Consider the following 21,586-nt stretch of genomic DNA (forward strand, 5'->3'; position numbering starts at 1 on the left):
TCTGGGTTCATACTGCTTGTGTGACAGTAGGATAGTCAGCCTCTCAAGTGTCTTAGGCAACTCTCTTAGAAGGTAATTCTCAGCGAAGGTGTCAACCTTCATTGGAATACGAAATTTTTTACACCATTGAAATAACAGCTTCGGTCCCAATCCCTTTCCCTAGTCAGTCCATGCACTTCTAAAGCTTCCCCTGGTAATCTGTGATTTGTGAAGAATAATTCTCCAGAGAAAGAAGAAAAAGAAAAAAAGAAAAAAAAAAAAAAAAAAGGAGAAATGGAGGGAGGGAAAAGGGAAGGAAAAACCATGCTAAATAATTTGTCCAAATGTCTGAAACACATATTTGACTTCTTCACTCTTCAGGAAAACTCACACTGTTATAGAACAAGATTATTCTTCTAGTCCTTTGTATGTCAGTGTTCTGTTCAGATGTCAGAATATCTTTTGTTTTCCTGTAGTCTATCTGGCCCAAAGGACATTTGAAAAAGAAAGACTAACCCACAAAGGAACAGCTAGCACAAATAGGGTTGCAAAGAGAAAGTGATTCTGGAAAAAATTGCATTTGGTTGAAGAAGCTGGATCTAGGTGACATATAATAGTCCCAAAATATTACTACTAGTTTATGACTAGTAAAAATAGACTGCAGGGAACTCTTTGTAGGTTGATGTAATTAAATCACCCAGAGAGTAGAAGAGCATATCCTAGTTTTTTTTTTCAAGGGTCTGTTATAGTATGGAATAGATTGGCCAGCAGCCTCTTGAATGATTGCATCATCTCAAATAAGGTGTTTATAAGAGACACAGCATAAGCAAATGTTATTCCCACATTAATGATAAGCTTAAATAAAATTGACTTACATTGATGTAATATAAAATGCTCCATACGTTACATGCCTTAAGAAAATGGATTGCACTAAATTTTCTACTCTAAATCCCACTGAAGATGTTTCAAATTTAGTATTAATAATCATTAGAAAAACAGCTGGGTCTCACAAATAGTTGTATCAATGGACAATTGTTCTTATATTTTGAATAATTTAAAATCTTATTTTATACAAGTATATATTTCTAAGAAGATATATATATATATTTAATAGATAACTAGGCTAAATTGTTCATTTGTCCAATGACTATACATTTACAAATTGAAAACAGCAAGATCTGACATATTCAGAATGTGCTTATAGCTTTTTATACTGACCACTTTGAATATAGAAATTTGAAAATAAGAAAAAAGCAGGGATAGGATTATTGCAGGACAAAACATCCTTAGCTCTGTTTGACTTCAGGTGTGAGTCAGAAATGATGAAGAAAAATGTAATAACGATCTCACAGACTCAGCAATTATTAGGTAGAAAACATTCCTTTGCAAGGGAACACAGTTGGAAAATTGAACCAGAATTAAGGTTCTTAAGGAATCTCATTTCCCATAAAAAGCTCTTATCCTAGGGCTGATGACCTTGCTGGCAAAAATAGTTTAAGAAACATGGCCAGTTTATACATTATTTCAACAGGAGGCTCACAGAGTGGTTGAGTTTGCCCTTTTACCTGTACTGTAGGTTTGTTTTTTTCTTTCATTTCCCCTGACAAATGAAGAGGATGGGGAAAGACTGAGAATATGCTGTGATTTGGGGTTTTTCCTTTCATTTCTCCCCATGAAGGGAGGAAAGGTGCCTGATGCCCTTAGATCCTAAGGTGAACTGATTTAAAAAAGCAAAACCAATCTAGATAAGGTTTTCTGCCTTCCCATTCTATAAACATCACATTCATTCTTCAAATAGCAATTACTAGTCTGGAGTTTTAAATAACCATTTTTTGATTTTAACATAAGGAAAATTATTTCCAATAAATTAATTAACCATTTTAGAATTTTCATAAGTGATACCTATTGTCTTAATTATAGCTTCCTCTTTAAAATATCCAATTCCTTAAATAGCAGTTATATATACATACATATCATACATATCATATATATAATATTATATATGTAGATAAATATATATTTAGTCCCTTTGTTTCAAGAAGTTAATGATGATGATGATGATGAAAGACCAAAAGAAAGATTTACTTCCCTCCTTCCCTTTCCAAGATTACATTTAAAATTCTGAGAATTATAAAGTTATTTGAAACTGAGAATTGCAATTCTACTACTTTAAAACTTGTTGCTTTTAGTTTGTCCAATGTATACAAACAGATAAAATATGATTCCTATCCATCCTCAGGATAGTCCTAAGATGTGCTAGGGTCATAGTTTGAGATGTCAGGCAGGTCCAATCTTCTCTGGACCACTCAGAAATATAACTCTATGGATGTGACAAAAACTCAGGTAGAGAGGAGAACTTTAGAGGGTCTATTTTCCAAATATTCTCTTCTTGCTCTCTTCTCTGGTCTAATATTTAGTCTCTAAAAATTATTCACCTTACTCTAAAAATCATATGAAACAAAGAAAAACTTCCAGAGTAAAATAAAATCCATTTCAATTTAATCACAATGAGAAAAAAATAAATGAAAAATAAAGAAAATAAATAAAAATCTCAAAATTAAGAAAATCCCTGGTTCCTTCCCAAGCCTGTTTAATACTCATATTTAAGATCTCTTTGGGATATAAGCCCCGTAGTAACACTGCTGGATTAAAGGGTATGCACAGTTTGATAACTTTTTGAGCATAGGTTCCAAATTGCTCTCCAGAATGGTTGGATCCATTCATAACTCCACCAGCAATACATCAGTGTCCCAGTTTTCCTGCATCCCCTCCAACATTCCTCATTATCTTTTCCTGTCATCTTAGCCAATTTGACAGATGTGTAGTGGTATCTCAGAATTGTCTTAATTTGCATTTCTCTGATCAATAGTAATTTATAGAACTTTTTCATATGAGTAGAAATAGTTTCAATTTTATCATCTGAAAATTGTTCATAGCTTTTGACCATTTGTCAATTGGAGAATGGCTTGATTTCTTACAAATTAGAGCCAATTCTCTATATATTTTGGAAATGGGACCTTTATCAGAACCTTTAACTGTAAAAATGTTTTCCCAATTTATTGCTTCCCTTCTAATCTTGTGCACATTAGTTTTGTTTGTACAAAAACCATTTAACTAGATATAATAAAAATTTTCTATTTTGTGATCAATAATGATCTCTAATAACTGCAACTTCTTAACTTAAATTCTCTATATTATTGACTGAGTGAAACATTTGTAAAGGTTTTGGTCCTCAGTCTCTCCAGTACTTAGTAATTTCTAATATATAAGAGGTGAATTAATAAATACTTGTTAATTGATATTTAAAATATAATATTGGACTTTAAGTGACTTTAAACTCTTAAATAAACTCTTGGTGGAATTGTGAACCATCCAAACATTCTATGACACAATTTAAAACTATGTTAAAAAAGATATAAAATTGCACATATCTTTTGCCACAGCAATGTAACTGCTGTGTCTGGAAAAATCAAAAGAAAAGTGTGTTATGTCTACTAAAATATTTATAACAGCTATTTTTGTGGTGACAAAGAATTGGATATTAAGCAGAGTTTATCGATCAGGGAATGGCTGAAAAAATTGTGCATAAAATTGTGATGCAATACTACTATGCTATAGAAAATAATGAAGGAAGTGGTTTCAGAAAAAAACAGGAGAAGAAATATGTGAACTGATGTAAAATGAAATGTGCAAATTATTGAGCATAGCAATGGTAATGTTGTAATGATGATCAGCTGTAAAAGACTTTTCAATACATTGATCCAAAACAATTCTAAAAAATTCATGACAAAAATAAAAAGCTACCCCTGCCAGAGAGAGAACTGATGAATTCTGAGTACAAATTGAAGTATCATTTCCTTCCTTCCTTCCTTTTTATTGTATTTTTTGTATAATTGTATTAAAAGGATGCATTTAATATTTTTACTTCTGTGCATTTGGTGGAGAGGTTTTACATGTCCTGATACATGGTAAATTTTTGTAAAAGTGCCATGTATAGCTAAAAAAAGGTATATTCTTTTCTGTTGCCATTTTATTTTCCATGCAGGTGAATCATATCTAACTTTTTCTAAAATTCTGTTTATTTCCTTATTCATGAGCTTCATAAGCAACAACTCCATGGAGATTTAAGACTTGGTGGTATTGATGTTGTCCCATTGCATCAAGAAAATAGCATGCTTCCAGTGCTTTTTGTCACCTATGGGTCCCTGGACAAAGAGGGGAAGATATTTTGTGTTCATCAGTTGTTGGTAGAGATTAAAAAGGAGGAAAAACATTTTGAATAGGGCAAAGGCATCTACCTCCAGAAAAAATTCAAGTGACAGGGTGTGATCCCTTATCAGTGATTTTCTGTCTGAGCCTCAGCAACCCAGGAGATGCAGCTAGTTCAATCAAATGTAACTTATTTGGCCAAAAATACCGTTAATATAAAAAACTAATTTTCTATGAAGTATTTGTAATGCAGTATTAACTTACAGTATATTTTGAAAATGTATACACCAAAGCTTATTTATTTTACTCTAGTATAAATGCTGTACAATATTATTCCTAATTGTCTCAAGTCATTTCATTGAAAAACTTAAAATCCCACTGTATCCATTGTAAGATATATAAAGAATACAATGACATTAATAAAACTGTTGCGGATGGAGATAAAAATATATAAATAAAATAGTTAATACAGGATATTTTAGGAGGGAAAGCATTCTCAAGTGAAGGGAATCAGAAAATGGTTTGTAAAGAGGAAGAGAGGGAATCTATGAGGCAGAGCTAAAGAGATATTGTAATCTAGCCACACATAGCTAATGCAAAAGTATAGATAGAAATTGGAGATGGAGTGTGCATGTGAGGAACAGAATCTGAATGACAGTTTTATGGACAATAATGTCCAAAGAGGCTAGAAATATATGCTGGGGACAGGTTATGAAGGATTTTAAAAGCTAAACAGAGTAGTTTGTATTTAATCTTAGAGGCAATAGAAATCCACTAGAGTTGATTGAGAGAAATAATCATTTATTAATAACATGAATTAGGACCAAGTTTTCCTCCCTTTTCTACTTCTTCATTCAGAAACCAGCTCTTGCAGGTTATTCAGGCAGTCTTTGAAGTGCAGATTTGATACCGAGAGAGAAAACTTAATCATAGTTATGGAAACAGGCAAGGCACTCTATTAGTAGTCAATGCTTTCATTAACAAAAACTGATGATGAAATGCACTAGGGATTGTTGGTTTCTAGTCCTACTTTTGCTTTTCATGCCTTCAAAAGGAAGGTACCAGGCACACACTTTGAAAATTACACCTTCTAAAGGAGAAATGCAAAAATATACACAGGCAATCTTAGGCAGAAAATTTCTCATAAAGAATTTTATTTTTAGATTATTATCACCATGTTGATAAGAACCATTTGGGTCATAGGCACATCAGATTCTGGTTAAAAGAGAAGTAAACAACATGAGGTTTAAAAACCCCATCAAGAATAAAATGATTTCTCTATGGAGAGGTCACTTTACCCCAAAACAAAATATTTTTGGAGAGATTATCTCGAATAAGAAACAGGAAAGGATGATCAACCACAAATTGAGGAATAATTCTTTCACTTCTTTTAACTATGCGTACTGCAGTGGAGGCAGCTGCTTCTGTGCCTTCTTCATTAACTTCCACATATGCCTTGTGGGTAACCTTGGACAGAAACAGCTCATTCTTAGCTGATATCCCAGAGAAGTCAGCCTTGGATGCATCAAAGGCATCTGACATGCCTAATTTTTGAAGAATGCATTCCAGATCTAAATTTTCCTCCAATTTGAACCTGGGAAGGAAAACTTCCACCTCAGTTTTCTTCATCCTCTCTGGATTTAACCAATTTATTAATTTCTCAGAAGTAAGTTCTTTTCCCAACTAGAAATATAAAAAAAAGAATTGTATTTTCTAAGTCTCATAGAATTTAACTTAATTAGATAAATATTACTTAAAAACTATATATCTACTATATGTAAGATTACTATGCTGGGAGTGGAGAATCCAAGGGCAGGAAAGGTTTATATTCCCAAGGAACTTCTGTTATATTTGATGTTAGAAATATGAAAAATGTACAACCAAGTACAATACATATTTTCTCTCTCTTCCTCCCTCCCTCTCTGTCTCTCTCTCTCTTTCTGTCCCTTTCTCTTTCAATTTGCTTTTACTCTCTTACTCTTCCTTTCATTACTATTTTCTAATATTAAACTTCTCTAGCACCTTGTAGCCTTCAAAGCATTTTCATACATTATATCATTCACTCTTCTTCATGCCTCAGAATAGGCCCTTATATTATTTCAGGCAGAAATTACCCCCATTTAACAGATGAGGAAATTGGCTCAAAGATTTCCTGGGTAGGCAAGACAGTGACTTTTCAATTAGCAATGCTACATTTAACATGACTTAATCCTAGACTTTACTTGTACTATTGATGTCAAAACTGGGATAGCTCCTAGTCATGGTAGGAGTTCATCTTGACCAGATTGAGACTCAGTCACTGGACTATCTGGGATTTTAACACGGGAGTTCTCCTCCAATGAAGCAACCTGTTCTATGCTTGCTGCTGCCCTGTTTATTTAGCCAGACTTCCTTCTTCACAAGTCTCTAGTCACAATGATTCCCAATTGTATCTTCAGCTTTGCTTATCTGGCTCCCCAAAACAGCAGAATCTGGAAAGCAACTCCCCTTTCCTTGTAGCAGTTCCAAACCATGAAATGTTGATTTCCTACTATATTCCACCTCCTTGAGATTGAACACATGCAAAGAAATACTTGTAATCTCCAATCATTCATCTAGATATCTGGGATAAGACATTTTAAAGTACTGGATTATTAAAACCAAAATTCAGATGTGGTGCCTACAGCTCTGAAGTGATTTTTCAAACACTTTAGAAGTCTGCAGCACACCATATTACTTTTCTCACCATTTTTAGATCTATTTTCTCATCTGGAAGCAAAATGACCATGTCCATTTGCCCTCCAACAAAAGGCAGAACTAGGACCTTCATAAACACTTCTCCTATGTAGGTCATATGAAATGTGGATTTCTGAAACATCATTTGTACTGGTTTCTGCTTCTCCTAAAAGGAAATAAATGTATATGAAACTGAATCCAGGGCAACTGAAAGGAGAAATAAAATCAATACAACTTTCTATAAAAGAAGTATATTTGTATGCCCCTGGTTCATGTCTTTATACTGTAAGTCCTCTGAGGTATAAACCAAGTGTTTACAAGGTGACGCCTTCATACTCTAGATCTTTTCCTCAACAGGAAATGGGCTATATTTATCTATAGGGAAAAATATATTTTATACCTGTAATGTTCGGGCTACCTTTTTAGAGGTCCTCGGGACCAACCTTCATTTTAGTGCAGGAGTGCAGGATGCAGGACAGCCACCATAAACTCTGCAATGGTTTATCCCATTCAAAACACACTATTCCTACTTACAAGGTTTACCTAACCAAGTACTTCTTTTTAAGGTAATAACTATTACAGGAAATGGAGAGAGCCCCCATATGTTGTTCATTGTTTACTTTCTGGGGCATTTTGCATTGTTCCAATTAGTAGGTGGATTATTTTTTGTTTTGTTTTGGAGTGTAGAATATCATTTTAAAACAGTATTTAATTTTTATAATTCCAGGTAAAGACACTTTTAAACATTTAAACATTTTAAATACAATTCTCAGTTCTAAGATTTTTCCCTCTGTTTCTTCCTCCCTTTCTAAAACAGTAAGAAATTTGATAAATAAGTTCTTTGAAAGTATCTTTGAAATTAATGTTTGTTTGCTATGAGTTAATCTGTATGCAGTACATTTCAATGCTAATGTAATTTTTAGAAAATATACCCATTATTCTTAGGTGTACTTCCACAAGTCAAATTATTGTTTAATGATATTCTGGTATCATATCTTCTATTGATGTCCAACAACTCTTTTTTACCATAAATAATGAAGTTTCTAACATAAAAGTACATCAAGAGAGAAAATCTTAGTTCATAAAACTTTGCTTATTCCCTGAAACACAGAGTATTTAATAGGTGCTTGACTGTTAACAGAAAAACATTCAAATGAATAATGTCTTATCTGGATTTCTGTATATGTATGTATACATAGGTGTGTATATATATATATATATATATATATATATATATATGTGTGTGTGTGTGTGTGTGTGTGTGTGTGTGTGTGTGTGTACCCATTTATATATACATGCACACACATACATACACATCCTACAAAGTTTACCTTTTGTTACATTTTTTTATTACCTAATGATATTAATTCACATTGATCTGTCTCCTCTAAGTCCTTTTACACTTCTGGTCAGTACTCTAAAATAGGAATATTAAATGCTGTTCTAGCCTCTGAGATGAATGATATAATTCTTTATCATATCAGGATATACAAAAAAGATTTAACCCTAATAGGGAATAAAGAGGATGGTGAGAGGAAGTATAGCTGAGTAAAAGAAGATAAAAGAGTTAAGTTCAGAGTCTGATAGAAAAGAAAGCAGACTTCTTAGGCCATTGATAATCTATGTTAAGCTTGGAACAAAGATTGAAGGTGATTATGCCATGTTTTCAGGAACCTAGCAAAAGGCTCCTCAAGAAAGAATAACCACAATAATGGTATAATAATGATAGTGTGTGTATATACATGTAATGTTTATATGTAAATGGTAGCTCAGATAGAAATATCCTCACTGAGGAAAATAACAAAACTCTCCAAAGATTTGCCTTGTTTATAAATAATTTCCTCCATATTTCCTCAGTGACTGATGCAAAAGTTATTTCCAAACTGAAAAACACAAGTCTACAAGCATGCTCTCTTCTCCTCCTCCTCCTCTTCTTTCTTCTTTCTTCTTCAAACAAACATGACATTTATTTCTTGTTCCATGAAAATCATGTGACTTTTACAAGACAATTTCAGGGAGGGAGTGGTCCATGGGGCGGCATGCTAGAGGCTACAAACGCTATTTTCTTATACATGAGGACATATCATTTTAATTGAAAGAAGCCTTCACATAAAGCACATTTAGCAATGAACAAATAATTGGACTTTCAAACAAAGGAATGCAAGCATGCTCTCTTCTTCCATGATTTACTGTGGCAAATTTGAAAGAAGGGTAAACATGCAGACAAGGCAAGGAAGCTGTCTTCAGAGGCTACTGTAGAGATTCTAAGGTCTTGAGGTGAAGAAACTGGCTGAGCTCACAAGTGATACAAAGTTCTACTGAACTGTAGAACTGAATTCTTTATGATATCAGAAAATAAAGAGAAAAGATTGAGGGAGAGCTCTCCTAGGAGAGAAAGACAGAATGGAGAGAGATAGAGACAATAAAGAAAAGAAAGAGTTTGGCAATGTGTTGTTAAAACTTCATCTATATCTTAATAAACAAAGGGAATATGCTGATTCTTTGCTATTGTCCCAGTTGCCCATGAAGTCCCAGGACATGGTAAAATTGCCACTTACCTTGCTGATTTTGAACATCTGTTCTGTTGTCTTGCATTTGTCAAATTGAATCTGCCATTTTCCTTTGAAATAGATGGCATTCACCAGTACCAGAGAGGTCAGTGAATCAACAGAATCATTAGCTAGCAGTTCCATAATCTTACCTGTAATAAAACATTAGAGGGGCATCTAGGTAGTCTAGTAGATAGAGCACCACCCCTGAATTCCAGAGGACATGAGTTCAGGTTTGACCTCAGACACTTAATTCCTAGCTGTGTGACCCTGGGCAAGTCACTTAAACTCCAGTTGCCTCAGCAAAATAAATAAATAAATAAATACAAATTAAAAATAAAACATTAGAGAATTTAGCATAGATATAGCCATAATCACAACTAAAACTAATGATATAACATATATACAACATTTTACAAATCTTAAAAGTCTAGTTAGCCTTCTACTTCTGCTCTTCCTTCTCTTCCTCATCTTTATCCTAACATTTCTTATATGATCTATCAGGAAATATACTAAGCAGGGTTGCAACCTTTAAAAATTAGTCAGGTATATTCACTCACCTTCACATAGCACTGCCTAGCAGTGATAAAGTTTGCAACAATCTCTTCATTAAACATTATTAAAGAAAAAAATATATATACTAGAGTCTTTTCTATGTTTCAGTATAATAAAAATAACTCTGAATATCTTGGTTAATTTGCAAAAAAGAGTCATTTTCAATATACAGCATCCATCCTTTTACTGAATATGTGAAAGAAACATTTTCTTTGTAGCTTCAACATGTGTTAATATGTGGACTCAGAAAAATCCTATAAGGTTTTTGATATGTTAATTCCCCATGTACAAATAAAGAAGCTGAAGGTTTGAAAAGTGAGTAGACTTGTTCGAGTACACAGAGTTAGTAAGTGAGTGACAGACCTTGGATTTGGGTTTTCTGACTCCCAATACTTTGCATTTTTTTGTTATAGTTGTTTTTCTGTTCCATATTTTATTTACTTCAACAAATACTTTACAGTTACCTGCAAATATGGTTTTATATTCATTTCTTAAAGTTTTGAATTCAACTCCATAATAAAAAATCTCTAGGGCCAGATAAATTTGCATGTGAATTCTACCAAACGTTTAAAGAACAATTACTTCCAAAACTACATAACCTATTTGGAAAAATAGGCAAAGAAGAATCCTTGCCAAATTCAAATATGGTATTCATAGCTAAACCAGGGAGAATTCGAATAGAGAAAACATTTTATAGACCAATCTCCCTAATGAAAATTCATACAAATTTTAAATAAAACATTAACAAAGAAATCACAAAAAGTTATCACCAGGATAATACACTATGACCAAGTGGGGATTTATACCATGAATGCAGTGCTGGTTCAATATCACAATAACTATTGGAATAACTTATCGTACTTAACATGTATGGGACTATCTGCCATCTAGGGGGAGGGGGTGGAGGGAAGGACAAGAAAAGTTGAAGTAGAAGTTTTTGCAAGGTCAAGCAGAAGAAACATACCCATGCATATATTTTGTATATAAAAAGGTATAATAAAAAATAAAATTAAAAAAAAGAATACAAGTCATTCCTTAATTGATAAATAGCCAAAGAGTATGAGCAGATAATTTTCAAATGAAGTAATTAAAGCCATCTATAGTCATATGAAAATATGCTCCAAATCACTATAGATTAGATAATTACAAATTAAAACAACTCTGAGATGTCATCTCACACTTATCTGATTGGGTAAAATGAGAGGAATAAATAATGATAAATGATACAGAGAGCATGTGGGAAAACTGGGACACTAAAGCATTGCTGGAGAAACTTGTGAACTGATTCTGGAGAGTAATTTGGAACTATGCCCAAAGGACAATAATACTGTGCATACTCTTTGACTTAGAAGTGTCTCTACTGAGTCAGTATACAAAACAGACAATAAAAAAGAGAAAGAGGGGCACTGAGGTAGAGCAGTGAATAAAGCACCAGTCCTGAAGTCAGGAGGACCTGAGTTCAAATATGATCTCAGACACTTAACACTTCTTAGCTGTGTGACTCTGGACAAGTCACAACCTCATTTGCCTTAGTAAGAAAAAAAAAAAAAGGAAAAGGACTCACATGTGCAAAAATTTTTGCATCAGCCTTTTTTATAGTGGCAAGGAACTTGAAATTAAGTGGATGCCCATCAGTTGGGTAATGGCTGACTAAATTATACTATATAAATGTAATAGAATATTATTGTTCTATTAGAAATGATGAGCAGGCTGATTTCAGAAAAGCTTGGAAAGACAAGCATGAACTGATCCTAAATGAAGTAAGCAGAACCAAGGGAACATTGTGCAACAAGATTATGTAATGATCAACTGTGATGAACCTGAATCTTTTCAACAATGAGGTAATTCAAGGCAATTCCAATATACTTGTGATGGAGAGAGCCATCCACATCCAGAGAGAGAACTATGAAAACTGAGTGTGGATCAAAGCATAGTCTTTTCACATTTTTGTTATTGGTTGTTTGCTTGGATTTTTTTCTTTCTAATGTTTTTTTCTCTTGTGTGCAGCATGAGAGGTTTGGATATATGTTTAGAAGAACTGCACATGTTTAACCTATATTGGATTGCTTGCTGTCTAAAGGAAGGGGCAAGAGAGAAAAGAGGGAGAAAAACTTGGAACACAAAGTTTTGCAAAGGTGAATGTTCAAAACTATCTTTGCATGTATTTAGAAAAATAAAAAGCTATTTAAAATGTTTGTAGAAGTTCTTAATGTAATGGCAAAGACCTTAAAAAATGAGTGGATGTCCATCAAATGAGGAATGGCTCAAAAAGTTATGGGTATATGAAAGTAATGGAATATTATTTTTCTATAAGCAATGATGAACAAGATAATTTCAGAAAAATGTGAACTGATGCTGAGTGAAGTGAGTGGAATTAGGAAAACATTGTATACAGAAACAGTAAGATTGGGTGATGATTAAATCTAATACACTTAACTCCTTTGAACAATGCAGTGTTCTAAAAAAAATTCCAATGAAAATGCCCTCTGCATCCAGAGAGCAAATTATGGAGACTGAATACAGAGTCAAGCAAACTGTTTTCACTTTTTTCTTGCTTGTAGTTTTCCTTGTTGGTTCTGATTTTTCTCTTCCAAACATGACTACATGTAGAAATAGGTAAAAACAAACAAATAAATAAATAGATAGATAGATAAATAAATAAATGAGTAGATAGATAGACAGATAAAATTTTTTAAAAAATTAATGGACACCTATAACCTAAGAAAATAAAATTTTTAAAAAATTTGAGTTTTTAATTCTTTACTTCCCTCCTCTTCTGTCACCACATTGAAAAGATAAGCAATTTGATGTTCATTATAATGTGAAACATATTTCCATATTAACCAAATTACAAAAGAAAAGACATAAATATAAGAAAAATAAAACAAAATTTTATAAAGTTGCTCCAAAATTCCTAAGTTCTGCCTCTGATGGTAGATAAGTGTTTTCCATCCTAGGTCCTTTGAAATTATCTTAGATCATTGTTTTGATCAGAGTATTTAAGTCTTTCACAGCTCATCACAGCTCATATAGCTGTTACCATGTACAATGTTCTCCTGCTTCTGGTCATCTTGCTTTATAAAGTTTTTGTGAAATCATAGCATCACAATCAGTCATTGGGAAAGCCCTCAATTTCCAAATCTTTGCTACCACCAAAAAAGCTACTATAAATATTTTTATACATAAAGGTATATTCCCCCTTTCTTTCACTTCTTTGCAAACCAGACTTAGCAGTGGCATTTGTGAGTCAAAAGGAATGTGCAATTTTATAGTTCTTTGGCTATATAGTAAAGTGTTCAATAGAATGGTTGGATAAGTTTATTACTATCAATAGGGTCCTAGTGTCCCTGTTTTCCCACATTTCCTCAAATATTCATTTTCATTTTCTATCATGTTATCATGATACAGGTAAGATGATGTCTCAGAGTGAATTGATTTCTTAGCAGTGATTTAGATCATTTTTAAAATGTGACTCTTGTTGGTTTCAAGTTCTCCTGAAATCTCCCTGCGGATAACCTTTGAACATTTATCAACTGGCTCCCATTTTTATAAATTTGACTCAGTAACCTATCCATTTGAGACCTTTATCTGAGAAACTTGATGTAAGAAAATTTCCCCCAGTATTCTGCTGTGATTCTCATTTTAGTTGCATTATAGTTGTTGGTATAGAGGTTGGGCTATTAAAAAAAATTTTAATTAAAAATATTTAAATTTAAAATTTTTTTAAAAGCAAAAGCTTTTTTAATTTCATGGAATCAATATCATCCATTTATTTACCATAATCTTTTTGATCTCTTGGATCATTGACTTTTTCCTATCAGACATCTGAGATATACATTTTTCCAAGCCCCTCTAATTTGCCTATATCACCCTTAGCATCTAAATTATTTATCCATTCTGATTTTATCTTGAAATATATTATAAGACATAAGTATACCCCTAATTATTTCAAACCCCTAGTTATATTAAAAAATACAAAAGTTATTTCCGATTTTCATAATAAATTTTGTCAAATAGTGAACTCTTACCCCAAAAACTTGGACTTTTGAGTTTATCAGACAAAGTTACTATGGTTATTTTCTACAGTCTATTATTGTGTACCTAATCTATTCCACTTCTTACACAGTGCCAGATTGTTTTCATGATCATTGCTTTCAAATATTATTTGGAATTATGTACTGCTATGTCTCCATCCTTCACTTCCCTCCCCCCCCCCCATTTATTCCTTGGCCATTGCATTATTTACAGAGGACACTGAAAATCAGGGGAAAGACAAAGACAATTTAATAACATGTAATGGACAGATTTTTGCCTATTTTCTACTTAAAAATCACTTTTTAAAAAATACTCCACAAGAGTAATAATCATTCATCACCATCTCTGAAATAGCTAAAAAGAAATCTTTATGATGTCTTACCTTCAGTCTTTTCTTCTACCCACTTATTTATATGTTTTCTTGCTTCCTCTGATGCATTTGCAAAGTCAAGTTCTTCCAAATTTGAATGGTAGAATTTCTGACAAAATTCCTTAAAAGACTAAATAGTATGATAAACAATATGGCCAAGTGTTACAAGTCAAAAATGAAATTTCATTAGTGCACTTCTAGGAAATTTTGGACCCCTTCTTAACAGTCAAAAAGATGTTACAGGCCACTATAATTTGATCACTAAATTTTTGTGTTTGATTTGGATGAATTTTTAAGTCTTCAACTAAATGAATCCTAATGACTTAAACATTAGATTTAGGGCTTGTTAAATCCTTTTAAGTTTTATGAGCACAAAAATTTCAGTTAGAAAGCATTACTTATTATTATTGTTGTTAATAATAATAATACTTTCATTAGAAAGCATTATTGAGAAGTCCAAAGAAAGACTAATGATGTGGCAATTTTCTCTAATAAATCAACAAATTGTTATTTAAAAGTCAACTGGAATTCATTTTTTATAGAATCATAGATTTAGAACTAGAAGACTTTAGAAGACATTTAGTCCACCCCTTCCATTTTTACACAGGAGAAACTGAAGCACTGTGGGATGATTTGTCCAAATAAATAGCAAAGAGGGGTAGCTAGGTAGCATAGTGGATAGAGCACCAGCCCTGAATTCAGGAGGACCAGAGTTCAAATCTGGTCTCAGATACTTAACATTTCCTAGCTGTGTGACCCTGGGCAAGTCACTTAACCCCAGCCTCAGAAAAATAATAATAATAATAATAATAATAATAATAATAATAATAATAAATAGCAAAGATCGGATTTGAATTCTGGTAGTGCTGTGTTCACTGCCCAATGCCATTAATCCTTAAAATTTATAAAAAATGACACTATTTCTAAGGATCACTAACTTTTTCAAATAGTTCAAACTGAATTTTTAGTATAACAACAGATGATATATTTCTGTCATCTCTCTTTGGTTTGAAAATATCATTGATTTTCTTAAGTTGAAAGATGGAAAAATAGTAGAAAAGACTTACTGTGATAAAATCATAAGTCTTTTCTCCAAAAAGCTGGTTGGCAATTCTTAGCAGATATTGATCATCAGATTTATTAGCTTCTTTGAGAAAAGACTGGAAACTTTGATGGACATTTGTACCTTTATTTAAAGAAAGAACCTGTTTAGAAAAAAGTATAATTTCAGCACTGCTTTGCTTTCTTTTAAAACAAAACAAAACAAAAAATCTTCAGAGGAAAATCAACAGAAAGTTCCACTCAGACTAAAGGTATTTTAATATAAGATCATTCAGCTATTTCATAAGCTTCATTATCCCCCTATTGTCTTTAAAGATTTCTTCAGTTCAGCAAATTAAAGTCCTTTACAACGTGGTTGCAACCTACCTTTCTAGGTTTTATATATTATATATTACATTGCCTATTTTTCCCTTCCTCCCCCTCTCCCCAACTCCCTCCAAAGTGACCTTCTTCTTTTTATTCCTTCTTGCAAGGTAAGAAGATCAAATTATTCTGCATTAGTAATACCCAGAACACCTATTGTACAAATCAGAGGCTAATCAGAGGCTAGTTAGATCACCACTCAATTTACTTCATTCCCCCTTACTTTCTATGCTGGCATTATTGACAAAGCTCAAGTACTTTGAGGTATGGCTTTGGGGAGGTGTAAAAAGTTTCATGAAATTTGGTTGTTTTTCATTTTGTTTTATGTTTGTTTTTTCTTAATCTCCAGTACCTGTTGTATCTGTGCAGCAGTATTTCCCTTGGCCCCCTCTAAGACCATAGCCAGGGCACAGTAGAGGCTCAGAGGAGAATAAAACACATTCTGTGAGCTATCTTTTTCAGTAATTTCTTTAAAAACATTCAAGGTAAAGGTGTTGATTGCTTCAAACAGAGCAGTCATCTTGGCACACCTACAATGAGAAGGCAATAGTACATGAAAATGAGGCATTTCTGTATGCATCCATCTACTCCATTTTGAATCTACATCATCTCCAAATATGCATCTTTAATAACAATAAAAGCCAAAGTTAGGGAAGAATACTTCCTCTCTTCAAGACCAGAGTAATTAGTGAGATAAATCGCACACCTTCTACAGCATCTATGTCAGTATGAAGATTTCCAATCAAAGAATCACAGAAGATAAGAGATTGAAGAGACTTCAAAAGCTCTTCTGAAAATATATGTCTAAAAAGTGGTCATTTCACAAGAAGGAATTTACCTCTCAGGGCAACACATTACATTTTAGATAGTTGCAGTTGTTGGGATGCTTATCAAGCCTAAACCTAATTCTCTGCAACTTCTACCTTTTGCTTCAGTTCTGCCCTCTGAGGCTAAGCAGTCAAATCTTTTTCCCATACCCAGTTTTCAAACCCTTGAAGATAGCTTTCCTGTGCCTACTAACTTCTCCCTTCTAAGTTAAACACCCCCAGTTGCTTCTTGCAGAGTACTTTCTTCCTTCCTTTTTCTATCTACAAAACACCTCAGCTTTTTTTGTGGGACTACTAACTAGTTCTATAACCTTTGCATTAATGAATCTGATTTCTTGGACCAAGTGTAAGAGAACAAAAAATATCAGTAGGAAGATGATAATCCAATAGTTCACCAATTTTATAATGAAGTGCTTGCCTGGCTTCTGGAAGATGGAACTTTCCCAATCACCAATAGAGTGAAATAAGTCTGTGGGCTTGCTCCCATGCTTTTCAGCATAATGTTTTCAGCCAGGAGGTCAAATGCCTTCAATGAGGACAGTGGAATCAAAGTCAACTAATGCTCTGATAGTTCTTCAACTTGAAAAGGCTACAAGAGAAAACTAAAATGGAGGGAGTGTTGGTGCATGACTTTTTTGTTTGCAGATGATTGTACACTCATTGCACCCTCTGAAGCTGAGACTCAATAAAGTCTGTATCAATTTTCCACTATTTTTCCTAATTTTGGCCTAACAATACCAAGAAAGCACAGGTGTTCCATCAACCAGCACCATCCATAAGTAGAACCATCTCAATGTTTCAAAATAAAATTAAATGTTCCCTAGACTCTTAAAACTGCTTTCCAATTCTCAACTTTCCTCCTCTTTGACCTCTTTGCATGTGCCCCTTAGTTATTCTCTTCTTTTCCACACTGTCTCTTTGCTTGGATTTCATGTCATCTCAAATGCTTCTGTTCCTCTTCTTGTCCTCTTCCTTACCTGCTAGTGTAGGCATTCCCCTAGAGCCTGTCTTTTCTCTCTCTCTCTCTCTCTCTCTCTCTCTCTCTCTCTCTCTCTCTCTCTCTCTCTCTCTCTCTCTCTCTCCATCTTCCTCTGACAGCGATATTAAGCAACTTCAGTGTTTCAAACCCCACCTCTATAAAGATGACTCAAAGCCCCTGTTATTCTACTTTTCATAGAAACTAGCAAAAGAAATCAAAGATCTATCAAAACAGCTAATGGAAGACCAGAGAAGAAGGGCTATAGACTAACAGAATCAATTACACAGTCCAGTTCTTCCTTAGCCTCAACCAACAAAGGAGGACTGAAATAGAGCATAGTTTCAAATAAAGGAAGGGAAGAAGCACTTTTATAGCATCTACTATGTGGCAAGCAATGATCCTCACAACCAACCTGAGCGTCCCCAGTTTACTGTTGAAGAAAGTGAGGTAAAATGATTTTGCTCATATTTTAACTCAATTCTTTGTGATTTCAGCTCAACACTCCATTTACTTCCCTATCCAGTAAGCTCCTCTCTTAGTACAATAAGACTTCTGCAAAACCAGTGGAAGACACATTAGTTCCACACAACATTCCACACCCAAGATTCTTCATCTTTCCAATGAAAGAAGAAAGTACATTTCACCATTTCTTCCCATGGGCCAAGCCTGATCATTATAATCACAAAACTTTCAGTTTCTTTTATTATTATTATTATTTTCAATTCACTTCTAGGATTTACTTATGGCTAGGACACTTGGTAGGATCCATAAAGCTGAAGCTAGAAAGAGCCCAGTGTTAGGATTCAGAACCTGAGTTCTAATACAGGTCTGCCACTAACTGCCACTAGGGTTCTTCATCTCAAGAGGCCCTTTGTGGTTCCTGACAACTATTTCTAAATGTTTTTAATGTTTCAATGAATGTTTCTAAATGAAACCCATCCATTCCCCCATCCTCCCCATGCAGAGATACTGTAACATTCAGAACGTTCACTTCCTTTTACTGCACATTTTTAGGGTAAGTATTACCTGGAACCCAGAAGCAGGGAGACCAGTTTCTGCCCCTGTTAGGGCTTTCAGAAGTCCTCTTCCTTTTCCTCCTCCCACTACAGCACTGACAAAAAGGAAAGGATTAGCATGGAGTCATAGATATTTGACAGATCAGCAAGATAGCTAAGAGCTGCAAGATCCAGAGAAAGTCTGAATTTTGCTTCCTAAACTGCTCCCAGACGCAGGCTGAGAGGTGCATTGATTATCTAGACCTTTTGATCTTAATTGCCTCTATTTAAGTGCATCTTTATGATTGTTCCACACTCTAAGATGAAGCCTCTGGTTGATGGTAAAGCTCTAGATTATATTTCTTGAATAAAATAACTTAATTATATTTCACTAACTTGCTAACTCCCTTTTAGGGTTAACCTTCCAGCTGGTGTAATACTAGTTTAAAGAGTCTTCATCTTCCTTGTTACTACCAGGGAATTTGTCTCTCCCCCTGTTAAAAATCCTTATAGATACATTTCTCCTTTAGCAACTAAATAAGATCCTTGCCTTTGATTTGGAGGTATATGCCTTCAAATTATTTTGAGACATCACAACACGGCCAAAACCCAAATACACTGAACCCCAATATTAGCAGGATTGCAGATTACTTCAATTCAGTTTTCACTGTTTCGTGATCCTTGCAGGTTCGAGATGCAGAGACCCCAAGAAGTCCAAGCTTCTGAGAATATTAAGTGCCTCTGGGCCTCTTCCCCCAAAGTCTTATGCATAACTCATAAGCAGCAGACCAAGCTGCCAAGACGTGCCTCAGTGAGCTGGGAGAAGCCAGGAAGTGAAGAAAAATACTATCCTCATTCCCAACCAAGGACATTCTAAGAAAGCGTTCAGAACTCACACACTTCTGCCAGGTTTCCATGCCAGGCTCCCACCGTCCATGGACTTTTTATCTAGTTTTAAAACCTAGATTTCGGGACTGTAAACAAATCCGCAGGGAGCTAAATGCCACAAATCCCAAGCTGGGTTGGCCAGACCTCAAAGCCACAGCAAATTGTACCAGGCAGATTAGGGATCCCCTCGCCTTGGGTTCTCTGTGCCTACCCCCAGCAAAGCTGCTTAAACACCCCGTCCCTCCCAGTGCTCAGCTATAACAGAAAGCAATCACAATAGATTGGAAAGTACTTTGTTCTGCTTCTGCTACCTGTTTTGGCTGTAAGTGCAGCGGCTGCAGCTTCCTTCCACACCTACAAATAGCAATCCTGGACAGAAGTCCAGCTGTTAAGCCCTAGTGGGTCCTTTTTAAGCTCTAAAGGATGATTCCTGGAAGACTGAGTCATCCCCAGGATTTGGGAATAAGCATCATTGGATCAGGGGCGGAGTCCTATAGAAGCTACTCCTTACTGCTTAAATTATTTCCTGACTTGGGGCATACTGGAAACCTAGTGCCAAAGGAACTAAATTGGCAGTAGAATCCTAGGAAAGTCACTTAGCCTCTCAAGTGTCTTAGGCAACTCTCTTAGATGGTAAATTTCAGAGATGATGTTAATCTTTATTGGAATAGGAAATTTTTTACACAGCTGAAATAATTTCTGACTCATTCTCTTTCCCTAGTCAACCCATGCACTTCTAAAGTTTCTCCTGATACTATGTGATTTGAGGAGAATAATTCTCCAGAGAATGAAGGAAGAAAAAAAAAAAAAAAGGAGAAATGGAAAGGAAAGGGTGTAGAGTACAGGCTAGCTTTCTGGAGGGCTTCAGGGTCATCCAGTCAGGATAAATCAACTTAGTCTTTAGGGAGAGAAGTAAAAAAAGCAGCCAAGAAAAATTTTGGATTCGGAACTGTGGAGTCACCAACTTCTCTCCTCCTGGTCCTGTTGCCAAGTGACTCTGGCCTCTGTCTCTCAGCCCTCCAATGCTTGCTTATGATTATCTTAACACCAAATATTTGGCAAGCACTAACTGTGAGGAGAGCCATTTGTTCAAACATATGCTGATAAGTCATTGTCTCACATAGAATAGGTAAAATTTAGCCTTAAACGCTGGTGGTCTGATTCAAGCACACCTTTTTTTTTTTTTTTTTTTTTTTTTTTTTTTTTTTTTTTTTTTTGAGTTTCAGCCCTCTACAAAAGGGGACTGAAAAATCATGCTAAATGATTTGCCTAAACCTCTAAAATTCACTTTTCAGGGAATCTCAAATTGTTATAGAGTAAGATTATGCTTCCAGTTCTTTGTATTTCTGGGTCCAGTTCAGATGACAGCATACTTTTTCTTTTCTTATAGTCAATCTAGGATGTAGAATCGTTGACCTAAATGATTAAATAATTCCACCATTTCTTTGTACAGAGGAAGAAAGTGAGGGCCAGAGATATTAGTTAACATATTCATTTGCTTTCCTCAGTAGCACAAGGCGGTCAACAGCTCAAAGATAAAATGGATCAAAGTGTTGTCTTATCTGGTCACACTCTGAATTTTGCTTCTTAAGATGAAATTGGTATTTTTTTTTTTTTACATTTTGACTTGGGGGAATTATTGAATATTGCTAATTCTCAATTCCTTCATCATTAAAATGGGGGAAATAATGACTCTACCTTACTTCAAAAAGTTGTCATGAAGATGAAATGAGAGTGGATGCAAAAGCTAAAGTACCACATCAATGTTTGATGGGTATGATTGTGGTAGTTGTTAAAAAAGAAGCTGTAGGTATTAGGGATTGAGGTATCAATTTATTTTATTCATCACTAGATAACCCAGCTGATGAGTGAAGCTCCTCTTAATGGTGCTGGACTTTCTATTGCAACATGTGCTTAACATACAAAGCATTTTATCTGTGATTTTTTGGTGCCACTATACACTTCTTCTCCAACAGCCATGCATTTTCCTAATGCCAATTCCTGGTCTCCTCCTTTTCCAACATTCTTCTCATCTTCTGTATGACAGGAGGAGCTACCCT

General features: G+C 34.5%; 1 protein-coding gene across 1 annotated transcript; it reads right to left on the reverse strand.

Annotated features, from left to right (window-relative positions):
- Positions 1 to 5,313: 5,313 nt before the first annotated feature.
- On the reverse strand, positions 5,314 to 16,368 carry LOC141549452 (serpin B6-like). Its single transcript, XM_074279001.1, has 6 exons — positions 16,190 to 16,368; positions 15,480 to 15,617; positions 14,425 to 14,542; positions 9,462 to 9,604; positions 6,914 to 7,069; positions 5,314 to 5,871 (listed from the first exon to the last, which is right to left on the reverse strand). The coding sequence occupies exons 1-6, from the start codon at positions 16,355 to 16,357 to the stop codon at positions 5,467 to 5,469; spliced, it is 1,128 nt and encodes a 375-aa protein (XP_074135102.1). The 5' UTR covers positions 16,358 to 16,368; the 3' UTR covers positions 5,314 to 5,466.
- Between the last annotated feature and the right edge of the window lie 5,218 nt (positions 16,369 to 21,586).

Source organism: Sminthopsis crassicaudata, chromosome 1 (genome assembly GCF_048593235.1).
Source record: "Sminthopsis crassicaudata isolate SCR6 chromosome 1, ASM4859323v1, whole genome shotgun sequence".
Lineage (NCBI taxonomy): Eukaryota > Metazoa > Chordata > Mammalia > Dasyuromorphia > Dasyuridae > Sminthopsis > Sminthopsis crassicaudata.

Excerpts from the sequence above, each read along its gene's own strand:
- LOC141549452 (XM_074279001.1), bottom strand. The coding sequence starts at position 16,357 with ATGACTGCTCTGTTTGAAGCAATCAACACCTTTACCTTGAATGTTTTT. Across the intron at positions 7,070-9,461 it reads AGATGTTCAAAATCAGCAAG|GAGAAGCAGAAACCAGTACA; the intron begins GTAAGTGGCAAT and ends ATTTCCTTTTAG. Across the intron at positions 5,872-6,913 it reads AGAAAATAGATCTAAAAATG|TTGGGAAAAGAACTTACTTC; the intron begins GTGAGAAAAGTA and ends TTATATTTCTAG.